Below are 12,065 nucleotides of genomic sequence, written 5' to 3'. Positions count from 1 at the left end.
TCTTGAAGGACTTAGGGTGAAAAATGCTATCCATCGCCAGAGAAAGAACTGATGGTGTCTGAATACAGACTGAAGCATACTTTTTTTTACTGTGTTTTTTTCTCGAGGTTTTTTTTTTGTCTACATTTCCTTTCACAACATGACTAATATGAAAATGTTTTATATGTATAATCTATATCAAATTTCTTGCCTTCTCAATGTGGGGGAGTGGGGAGGGAGGAAGGGAGAGAATTTGAAATTCAGAGTTTTAAAAACAAATGTTAACAATTGTCTTTACATGTGATTGGGAGAAAATAAAGTACTAAACAAACAACAAAAAAGAATTCTAGGAGTAGCCCTAGACACTTGAGGGTGATGTGTAGCCTTGAGAACACAGCTCATCAGTGAGAGAAGACCTTGTTAGTAGTAGGGAAGTTAGGAAGGGGAAAGATATGAATTCAATTTTGGAAATACCAAGTTTGAAATGTCTATGGCATGTACAGTTTGAGATATCCAATAAATAGTTGGTGATGTGAGACTGTAGGTCACTTAGATGCCTTCTGCTACTGCTTCCTCCTTCATCCATTTCACATGAAGAGATTGCCTCTTCTATCATCTCTGCTCTCTCACTCATCTTCAATTGCTCCCTGTCTACTTGTTGCTTCTCTACTGCCCACAAATCTGCCCACACCTCCTCCAGCCTCAAAAAATTCCTCACTTGATTCATCCATGCCTGCTAATTTTTATCCTATATCTCTCCTCCCTCTTGTGGCTAGACGCCTTGAGGAGGCTGTCTACAATAGGTGCCCCCACTTCCTTTCGTTTTACTTTCTTATTAACTCTTTGCAGTTTGGCTTCTAATCTCACCATTCAACAGAAGCAGCTCTACTAAGTTACTAATGATCTTTCTTTCTTTTTGAGGCAGATAGTTAAGTGACTTCCCCAGGGTCACACAGCTAGTATCTGAGACTGGATTTGAACTCAGGTCCTCCTGACTCCAGGGCCAGTGCTCTATCCACCTAGCTGCTCCTCCAGCTCATTTTACAGATAAAGAAATTGAGGCAAACTGGGTGAAGTGACTTGCCCAGGGTCACACAGTTAAGTGTCTGAGGTCAGATTTGAACTCAGGAAGATGAGTCTTCTTGATTCCAGGTCTGGCACTGTATCCACTGGGCCACCTAGCTACCTAGTAAATGGATTAGGGAGACATAAAAGATTGCTTTGCTGCAGTGAGGGTCCTGTTGAGATTATGTAAGATAAATTTGTTGTAAACCCAGGCAACATGGTTTTGTAATTTTCTCCAGCTCTGTTCCACCAGATTGTGAGTGTAATTCAAGGCTGGAGCCAGGCAAAACATAGCTGGCAACAGGAAAAGGGGGCAAGTGACTCAGCTGGAGAGGATGGTGTAGATTTGCATGATCTACCAACAGATGAAGAAAAGGAGGGAAGGAGATCAAACGTAAACTTCTTGGGGTCAGGGGTTATTTTGTTTATGTCTTTGTATCCCTGGCACAATTTCTTGTTCTATAGGAAGTGCTTATATAAAGACTGTGGACAAGCAGGGGCTCCCCTTATCTTGTGACCTCCTACCTCATCCTTGTCAGCTCAATGTTGATAGGACCCAGTCACCAAACCACCGAAATAAGAGCTGGAATTTTAAATCAAAGGCTTACTACTAACCTTTATCTTTCTGTATATCACCATAAAATTTTCCTGATGATAGCCTAAAGTGTCCAAAGTTGGAGTCATTAGTAGAAGGTATCCATCTATTCCTCCAACTTTCTGTTTAAGAAAAAAAAGAAAGAGTAAGGCAAGTCAGGGATAAACATCACAAGTCAGGGATTAAAGTTATAAATGAGAAGACATTAGTCTTTTCAAAGGTGGAAAGGGTCAAGAATTCTCAGGATTTAATGATTACGTCTCATAATTTACCTTTTAAGGGTAAACTGATTTATTCCACAAATTTTCAGGGAGAAAGCCTGAGTGATTCATTTTTCGAAGGCAACCCTTTGATGACATGACTCTAGGATCCCACTCCACTTCTAAGATCAGGGAATAGTCTTGAAGACTATTAAAGTTATCTTATTTAAATTGTACCTGAACACGAAGCCCTTTACAACTACAAGTGGTGACCCAGCCTTAGCTTAAAAATCTCTTTAAGGTCAGCTAGGTGGTTCAGTGAATAGAGCACGGACCCTGGAGTCAGCCAGAACTGGGTTCAAATCCGGCCTTAGACGCTTGACCCTTATAGCTGTGTGATCTTGGGCAAGTCACTTAATCCGGATTGCCTCACCTCCCCCCTCCAAAACAAAACAATCTCTTTAGAAGGTTAACCTATTATCTCCTGAGGCAGCCCATTCTGGCTCTAACTGGCATGAGGTTTTTCCTTATATCTAGTTGAAATCTGCATTTCTGCAACTTCTACCCATTCTTCTAAAGATACAAGGCTAACTGGTGCAATGGAAGAAACACCACTTAGAACCTGTGTAATTCCAAATTACATCGCCTCTCTGGGTCTGTTTCCTTGCAGCTGTGGAAAAAAAAATGAGGGGGTTGAACTAAATGACTTCTAAGATCATCAGCTTTAAATCTATGATCCTATAATCCTTCTTCCACAGGACAGCTCTTCAAATACTTGAAAGACAACTACCACAACCCTCCCAAGTCTTGTTTAAGTGAAACTTGGCCACATTTTTTTACAGCATGGTCTCTAGTCCCTTCAGCATCCTGACCTCTGACCATGTACCAACTAGTCAGTGTCCTTCCTAAAGTGTGACTGCTGGAATTGAACCCAGTTTTCCAGAGGTGGTCGGACCAGGGCAGAGAACATTAAAACACCTCCCTCCATTCTCTTCCCTCCCTCTCCCTCACTGGTATCTAGCCAAAATTACTAGTTTGATTCTTTTTGTACTAGTTGATTCTTCTAAAACCTAAGGGGAGAATTTTTATATTTATCCCTGTTAAGTCCCATCTTATAAGAGATCATTAGGCTAGCCTGTCAAGATATCATTTGGATCTGATCAATCAACAAGTATGTGCAGGCACTGTGAATACAAAAAAAAAAAAGTAATCCCTACTCTCAAGTATACATTCTATTAGCTATCCCACTCTCATAAAAAACAAGGCTGGACCAGATGCTTTTTAGAGTCTCTTTCCAGTTCTAACAACCTGTAATTCTACCTTACCTATGTAATCCTGGCCAAGTCTTTCCTACTTTGTGCCCCAGTTTGCCCACCAGTCAGTAAATGCTTTAGAAATATTTGAGAGGCAAGCTAGTTGGCAGATTGCCAGTTTGGGAGTCAGGAAACTCCACACCCTAGATGACTGACTGGTTGTCAAGACAGGAAATATCTAAGTTCTCTAGGGAACCCTCTATAAGTTACAGATATGTACTAGTGGAGGGCTTTTCTATACCAGGAGGCCCCAGAGGGATGAAATCATAGGTGGGGGCATAAAAACATTTCTAGGGGTATTATCTTCACTTTACAGATGATGAAACTGAGGCTCAGAGGGTCACACTTCTTCTAAGTACCTGGGGAGGGACTTGAACCCAGGTCTTCTTGGGTTGGCTAATCAGTCAAGTAACATTCATTAAGCCCCTCCTATGTCCCATTAGATTGTAAGCTCCTCGAGGGCTGGGGCTGTCTTTTGCCTCTTTTTGTATCCCCAGATCTTAGCTCAGTGCCTTGCACATAGTAGGTGCTTATTAAATGTTTCCTGATGACTGCCTGATCCTACGTGCTGGGGCTACAAGGACGGCCTCAAAGACGTGAGGTGCGGTGGCTTGGCCGGGGTCTCTGGGCTTGTATATATTGGGGGCAGGTCGTGGGCGCCTCCTGGCCGCGACAGGCCCTCTCATGGCCTGGGCGCGGCCGTTGGCCGTGGCCCTGGAGACCCAAGAGAGGCTTCTATCCTGCCGAGCCCAGGCCTCCAACCCCTTTCACCTCCATCGAGGAATTCTTCCTGGAAGTATACGGTGGCCAGCGCCGTCCGCAACAGCCACAGGGCCCACAAGGACCCAGCGGCCACTGGCCGGTCCATGGCCGCTCGAAGGTAGTTCTTCTTTTCCCGCCCTCCGCCTGGCGGCGCTCTCTGATTGGCTCTGCCGGGAGCTCCGCGGACGCTCCCCGCCGCTTCCAGGGACAGGAAAGGAAAAGAACTTCGATTCCCATCATGCTTTGCTGAGCGGCTGAGTCCTGGCGCTCCCACCGCCCACGGGGTGATGCATGCTGGGAAATATAGTTTCTCGCCGTCCACCCTCCCCCCTCAACCTCCCACCCTTCCCCCCCGCCCCGCGGCGCGAGGCCGGAAGTCCAATTCTGTTGCCAAGAGAGACCGTTAGTGAGTACTGGGCCCTCCGGCCCTGGGCCGGTGGATTGGTGTACGGAGGATTCAGATCGGACTGGGCCTTCGAAGAGGCGAACCCAAGAAAGAGGTCGGTGTGTAGCACGAGGAGGAAGGGGTGGGAGGGGCCTAGAGTGGGGATGGCGGCGGGGGAATGTTTGTCGTTTGAACGTAGGGAGGTTGAGGAGCACCAGAAGCCCCGGGGCCTGCGGGTGCGGAGGAAGAAGCGGGGTCGCGAGCTCGAGGAAGGGAGGGGCAGAACAAGAAGGAGGAAGAGGAGGAGGTCGCGCGCTCGGTTGTAGGCTGACCCCTGATCTCGTTCCATTGGGTTCTTGGGGTGGAGAGTGGGGTGAGAGAAGACGGATTTGGCCAGATGAGATCTAGGGGTCTTAGTGGACTGCAAGCTCGAGATGCATCCACCGCATGACGTGGCAGCCCCAAGCGCTAGTATCTGAGGCCCTGTTAAGAAGAGAGGTGTAGCGTCCAGGACGAAATAGATTCTTGTTGAATGAATGAATGAATGACCAGGAACTGATAGTGACCGTGGTTGTGTCATAGTAAATTTCTGGGTGCCGGGGTCTAAGAAGGCCGTATACAAGCTGACGAGCACCGGGAGCCGGGCAGCCAGGGTGGCGAAAGGGTCTCTTAAGGTGCCATGGCATGTTTGGTAAAAGGCACTGGTGCCGGGGTGGGTAGAGCACAAGACTTGGAATTAGGAAGATCCGAATTCAAATTTGGCCCCCAGACACTTAACTTGTGTGATCTTGGGCCTCAAGTTTGGCCTCAGTTTCCTTATCTGTAAAATGGGGATGATAATGCCAACTACTTCATAGGGTGGTTGTGAGCATCAGGTGAGATAATGTATTATGAAGGGCTTTGCAAACCTTAAAGTATTGAATTATCTTTTGTCTTTCATTGCATCCCTAGCTCTTAGCACAGTAGCACATACTACCTGTTTAATAAATATTTTATGATATACCTATTATGTTTAGCCTGCAGAAGAGAAGACTCACTGGGAACCTGATTGATAGCTCTTTTTGAGTATTTGAAGGGTTATCATGTATAAGAGAAATTTAAAGCCTTGGCCTTAAAGGACAGAATTAGTAAGAAATGGATGAAAGTTTGAGAGACACAGGTTTAGGCTTAATCTAAGACGGAACTTCTTAACAATAAATATAGTGAAATACACTTCTTAGGAAGTAGTGGAATTGAGATACAATGTAATCAAGTGTTGGATTGTGAGTCAAGGGACCTTTGTTTGCATTCTACCCCACAATATTTGTGGCTAGTTGACCTGGGACCAAGGCTGCTTTCATCTATCTGGACCTCAGTATTTCCATAAGTAAAATAAGGATAAGGACATTTGCATTATCCACCTTAAAGGTGTTTTATGTTCTTTCACTGTAGGTCGAAGGCTGGGTTGAAATGTTTGTTGGGGCTGTTTGAAGGGGCATTTCTGTACAGGTATGAATCACAGAAATTCAGAGTTGGAAGGGCCCTCAGAAGCCATCTAATCCAGCCAGTACCACAGAACAGTCCTCACCCCGTTATACCAGCCAACAAATGGTCATCCAGCATTTTTTTTTGAAGATCTCCAATATGGAGGAAGGACAACTCTCATTGCTTAAGAAGTATTTCTTGATAGTAATCCCTAAACTGACTTCTCTGAAACTTTGACCCTGTGCCTTTTTTTTTTAATTCCTTTGATGGAACCAACAAGTCTGATCCCTCTTCCACATGACTGTCATCCTTCAGACGCTTGAAGACAACTGTCAGGGCCCCCAAGTCTCCTCCAGGTCAAACATCCCCAGGTTCTTCAACTTTTCCTCATATATGATACGGATTGACAGCCCTTCACCATCCAGCACTCTCCTCCTGACACTCTCCAGTTTAATGTCCTTCTTAAATTGTGGCACTCAGAATTAAACATAATACTCCAGATGAGATCTGAGGGCAGAGACACCTTAAGATCTACACTACCCCTCTCCTAACCCCCACTATGATCCAAGGATCTGGAATAGCCTCCTTGTTGTTCATCACAGAAGACACTCCATCTCCCAACTCTGGGCATTTTCACTGGGTATCCCCCACACCTGGAATCTCTTTTCCCAAATTAGTCCCTTAGCTTCCTTCAAATCCTAGTTGGAATTCTGCCTTCCACAAGAAGCCTTTCATAGTCTCCCTCAATTGTAATGCCTTCTCTCGGTTGATTATCTCCAATTTATCCTATCTGTAGCTTGTTTGTACATAGTTGTTTGCATGTTTTCTCCCCCATTAGACTGTAAGCTCCTTGAGGGCAGAGACTGTCTTATGCCTTCTTTGTATCCCCAACACTCAACACAGTGCCTGTGCCTACTTAGTAGGTGCTTAATAAATGTTTATTGACTGAGAGAAAACAAAAGGAGCACCATCTCCTTATTCTTGAAATCTGCCTGTCTTAATTGCAGCCCCAGATAAATTAGCTTTTTTGGCCACTCCATCATTGTTCTGAATCATATAGTTACTTGCGAAGTTGATTTTTTACTCCTAAGAAACTATGCTTATCTCTATTGAATTTCTTCTTAAATTCATCCCAGTGCTCTTGCCTGTCAGGATCTTTTTGGATTCTGACTGCCTTCCTGTGCAGTTAGCTGTCCCCCTTGACTTTGTGTTATCTGCAAACTTGGTGAGATTAACCAAGTCATTGACAAAAATTTTAAATGGCACAGGGCCACGCACAGATTTCCTGAGGCGAGTCTTTTCTTTTTCTGGCTAAACATAGTAAGTCAGTAACCTCAAAATTACTTCCATCTCTGAGATTTGTGATTCTGTGTCTGCTATGGTATACTCACAGACTTTAAGAAATCTGAGGAGAGGAATTTCTGAATAGCTATTTATACTCCTCATTCATTCACTGTGCTTTGAATTATTTTCTTTCACTGTGGTCTCCCTTCCCCCCTACCCCCCATTGGCTTTAAATAAACATTGCAAGCTGTATATTTTCTTTGTCTTTGTGTACCACCCAGTGCTTTATTCCCTGCTAGGTACAGGGCCCAGTGCTAGGATCTTTAAGGGACTTGAGAGATCTCCAGTCCAACATTGAAATGGAGACCCAGCATGTGGATGAAATTATCCACAGGAGTACAGTGGGATGCAGAGTTGAGACTCCAATCCATGTATATGCTAATACTTTTGTGAACTTTTTTGATGACCTTGTTTTTCAAACATTTCTTAAATAAACACAGGCTGTACTTCATATACTTAAAAACCCCCAAAATAAAAAAAAAAACAAACCAAAAACTCCAACTTTAGATCCAGTGCCCTTTACAAAAAAATCATCTGGGACATTCTCTGTACGCTCTCTGGAGGCTCTCGATAACCATTTGTTGAATAACAATGGCTGACATATCATTCTAAACTTTACTCATAACAGTGTTGGGGGTGGAGTGGCATAAATGTGATTATTCTCATTTTATAAGTAAGGAAACTGAGGTCCGGATTGTTAAGTGACTTGCACAAAGTCTTGTAGTAGCAGTAAGTGGCAGAGCCAGAACTTGAACCTGATCTTTTTACTCCAAGACCACTATGTTAGCCTGCCTCCACAAACTAAGAGATTGATTTTTGCAGAATAAGAAACATACTTTGTGAAATTATCTGACTTTGTCCTTACAGGTAGGTATTAGAGTTTAGAATTTGAATTCAAATTTCTGAACACTGACTGGCCTGAGAATGAATGAGTAAAGGCCCCTTTCTCTCTTTCTCTCTATTCCCTCCCTATCTAGGATGTCAGCAGCAAGGAAAGCCAGCTTGTTAAATGCCAGCCACTTCGCTAATGATTTTTTTTATGATTCCAGCGATGTTTCCATAGAAGATATGAGGATGAAAGAAACTCAGAATAGAATCCTCAAAAGTGAAGGCCTTGCTAAGACACCATTTAGCCAAAGCAGATTCCTAAAAAGGAAGCAAAATGCTGATGAAAACCAATTTTTCTTCAAGGGTAGTAATGTAAGGGAGATGGGGAGTAGGACCTCTTTAAGCAGATCACTGACTACTGCCTCCAAGATCAGGGCTAATGCGGCTTTGATGAAACTAGCACAAATAGAAACTAAAATCATGAGCCGAAAACTGCAGGTTGATTCGTCTGACACTGATACGGATGGGAAGAGTGCTGATGATATTTCTTTGAATCAGAGGGTTGATGCCTTTTCTCTGAAGAATGTAAGTGATGTTCCCTGGCAATGCAGGGATAAATTTCCCATTGCTGGTAGCAATGAAAGAGGGAGTCGGTTTCTGAAGAAGAAAGGTCCAACCGTTGAAAATATAGCCAGTACAGCACAGGTTGGAAATGTCAAGAGTTCTCGACCACCAAAACAGAAAAAGCCAGCTGGAAAGCTGGTTTCTCTGGATAGTGATGAAGAGGAAATGAAATTGTTGCTGGGAAACTTCGTGAAGCCTTTCAGTGACAAAGAGATACCTAAGAATGCTGTTCTTATGAACGCTAAACTTAAGGAGGATGAATATAAGGCACTCTCTATGGTAAGTTTTTACTTAGCTTCCATTTTAAAATGGGATTTTATTTTTTTGTCCTATACCAAATTTTGCTATTAAGAACTTCTTGCCGAAGTTGCCTCTATGTTACTTTAAAAGAAGTTTTCATAGGAGGAACTGGGATTTCCCTCATTCTACAGACATTTATGATGTACCTGATATATGTGAAGCACTAGGTTCCAGTGTAAATAAGGCAGTTTTTCCACTTACATACCTAATAAGCCCTTATTTCATAAGGTTACAAATCTTATGGTTGATCTAAAAGCTGCTGGTGATCTAGGATTGAATAAGAACTCCTCTGTCTGGCCTTTAACAGCCTGGCCCCAACCTCCCTTTCCAGCTTCATTAGTAAGTCCCTCCACTTGCCACACTGAGTAGCTTTCTTATACATGATACTGTAATGCCCTGGCAAATTTCTATGACTGAAACATACACCCTGTTCATTTCCATTTTTGGCAATCCCTGGTGTCCTTCAAGTCTTAGCTGAAGCCTTTCTTTATCCCCCCAACTACTAGTGCCCTCCTTTACAAACTACCTTATATTCTGTGTGTTCTTAGAGATGTGTATACATGCAGTCTTCATTGATAGGATGAATGTAAAAGGGCAAGAACTATTTTATATCTTTGTATCTTTGACACTGTGCACTGGGCCTGGCATTTAGTAGGTACTTGCTACATGTTTGCTGATTTATTCATTTGTGCATTAACACTTTTGTCATTTGTCAAAATGGAATGGCTAAAATAGGCAACTAAAGTGAAACAGAAAATATAAAGTCCTTGTGGACAAGAGTGTCTTCTTTTGTCGTTTTTGCCCAGTACTTTGCATTGTTTGTTGAATTGTAGAATTGTGGGATCTTGTGTTAGGCCAACTTGGGAAGAAAATGTAATAAATCACTGTTTATAATCACAGGAAAGAAATCCATTGTTAACACTTTGGCTCTCACAGAATCTCAGAACTGGACAGAACATCTGAGTATGACAGATGAACATTCAGACTTAGGACCCTTCAAATTTGTATTTGAGACAGAGAAGTTGCTTCTCTCTAATTTAATGGTTTAATGTTCATATGGCAGCATTTTTTTGGTGAAATATCTGAAGTTAATTACAATGAATTTTGTTCCCTTGAAATTAGGATGAGATTCTGAGTCCACCAGGTCCACTTTCTCCACCCAGTGAAGAATTTTCCAGTCTCAAGCTTTTTCGAACATTATGCCTGCCTGAGGAAAGCTGTCAAGAAACAGCCTCCCATGATAGCCCTTCAAGACCTCCTTCCCCACAGAGTGGCTTTTCAGCTAACAAAACTTCAAGATCACCATCACTTTCAATAATGCATTATTTTTCAAGGCCAACCTCCCCTAAAATGGAACATATAAAGCTAGCATTCTCACCTGAGAAGACTGAAATTGGATCATTGGATGAGTTGTTCTCTGAAGCATCCAGTGATAGCTTAAATGGTAATATTTAATCTAATATATTATTTATTATAAACATAAGGCCAGAACTTCTGTATTTTTATTCATTCAACAAAAATTTACTATACATCCTCTATGTGCAAGGTACCATACCAGGTCCTCGGGATTCAGAGGTAAAAACAGAGCAGACCCTGCCAGCCTCAAAGAGCTTACATTCTTCTGTGGGGAGTAATTCCTGGTGAGAAAGCACTAGCAGTGGGAGGTTCCAGATAGGCCACCTGGAGGAAGGTGGCACTTGGCCTGATAGAACAGCATCCCTCAAAGTAAGCCTGGGAACCTTCTTTCAAAGGCCCTTGACTCACAACAAAGAAGTTGGTAAGGGCTAGACCCAAGCAAAAAGTAATCTAATGGAATTTGCGAAGGAGAAATTCACCTGTTTTTTTAAATTTAGTAAAAAAAACTCAGTCAACATGAATACATACTTCAGTTTAGTATTAAGGCCAAAAAGACAGAAGGGAATGGGAAGAAAAATGGTACCTGAAAGTTATATTTGAAAACATCATTTATTTTCTTGCTCTGTGACTTAAAAAATTTTCCCCTATAAAAACCAAGTCAAATATGGATCATCTGTTCCTTCCATAACCCTGTACCAGGTCAGGCATGTGTACCAGGTGTACCATATGAGAAGTCCTGCTAGTTGTATATGGGGAGGTTTGGGGCAGGGGAAGGAGAAGACACAAGGTAGAAGCTAGTTAACCATCAGCCCTTTGAGTGGCAGTTTAAGACAAAATAGAAACTATATCACAAAGCAGTGATGTGCAGTTCCTGTTTAGGATGAGATGTATTCCAAATACATGCTTGGTGGTCATAAACTGTTACCAGTGGTAAAAGTTATACAGGTAGCATAGGGATCAAGAACCAGACTTTCTGCTGTTTTTCAGATGGAAAGGCCACGTAGGCCCCAGTGCAAGCCCTGCATCTGAGATTGCACCATGACCTCCATGATCTCCTCTTTGTCAGCTGAATTTACTAGTGATGCTTTGCTGAGGATGCTGCAACTTTTATCTGTTCTCTTCTTGCTCTCTCTATAGGCCAGCTGTTAAAGGCTTTGTTTCAGTAGATGTTTCTTGAGGGGGAAGGGCTTTTTGTTTTTTGTCTTTGTATGCCTAATGTGCAGCACTGTGTTTTGCACAAAGAATGTACATTTAAAAATGTTTGCTTAATTATTATTGCTAATATAATAATAGCAGCATTAATGTAGTGCTTTAAGTTTTACAAAGTGCTTTACATATGAGCTGTCATTAGATCCTAATAACAACCCTGTGAGATAGGTGCTATTATGATCTCAATTCTAGAGTAGTATAGCTAATAAGCATCTGGGACAGGATTTGAACTTGGATATTTCTGACTCTTGAGTCCAGAGCTCTCTATCCACCATGTCATCTAGCTGTCTCTAATGGAAATGAGTTTCTTTCCAGGTGATTTTTAAAAAATCTATGTTATTGGCGTGCATGGTTGATTGTCATATAAACTATATAAACAGTAATGCTTTGGGAATTCTGAGGACAGAGATAGCTTTAAGATAAAATAAAGTGGTTGGGAAAGATCTTATCAGTGAGGTGGGATTTGGTTTGTATACAGAAGAATAGGATCCAGATAGCTATGGAGGAGCCAAGAAGCAGTGTCATCTCATGTTCTTGCAGGGGACTGCCTTTAATTGAACCTTAGCTTTTTCTCCCATGGAACATTAGCCCTTTGTCTCCCCTTGAAGAGCTGGGGCCTGCAGATGTGAAGGGTGATTTTG

The 12,065-nt window shown here is 42.5% G+C and overlaps 2 protein-coding genes across 3 annotated transcripts in view; one reads left to right on the top strand and one right to left on the bottom strand.

The window, feature by feature from the left end:
• CALR3 (calreticulin 3) overlaps window positions 1-4,259 on the bottom strand; it is a 34,809-nt gene extending 30,550 nt beyond the window's left edge. The window contains exons 1-2 of the mRNA XM_036741759.1: window positions 3,924-4,259; window positions 1,660-1,761 (exon numbers count right to left, since the gene is read on the bottom strand). Of these exons, the coding sequence (XP_036597654.1) occupies window positions 1,660-1,761; window positions 3,924-4,020 (199 nt within the window). The 5' untranslated portion in view covers window positions 4,021-4,259. The remainder of the gene's footprint in view (window positions 1-1,659; window positions 1,762-3,923) is intronic.
• Window positions 4,260-4,292: 33 nt separating this feature from the next.
• Window positions 4,293-12,065, top strand: part of C1H19orf44 (chromosome 1 C19orf44 homolog) — a 31,243-nt gene continuing 23,470 nt past the window's right edge. For both annotated transcript variants that reach the window (XM_036753295.1, XM_036753301.1), the window contains exons 1-3: window positions 4,293-4,414; window positions 8,085-8,838; window positions 9,982-10,303. In XM_036753295.1, coding sequence (XP_036609190.1) covers window positions 8,086-8,838; window positions 9,982-10,303 — 1,075 coding nt within the window. In that variant the 5' untranslated portion in view covers window positions 4,293-4,414; window position 8,085. The remainder of the gene's footprint in view (window positions 4,415-8,084; window positions 8,839-9,981; window positions 10,304-12,065) is intronic.

Source organism: Trichosurus vulpecula, chromosome 1 (assembly GCF_011100635.1).
Source record: "Trichosurus vulpecula isolate mTriVul1 chromosome 1, mTriVul1.pri, whole genome shotgun sequence".
Classification (NCBI taxonomy): Eukaryota; Metazoa; Chordata; class Mammalia; order Diprotodontia; family Phalangeridae; genus Trichosurus; species Trichosurus vulpecula.
Note: the sequence above shows the minus strand (reverse complement) of the source record. Positions and strands in the feature narration are given on the sequence as shown.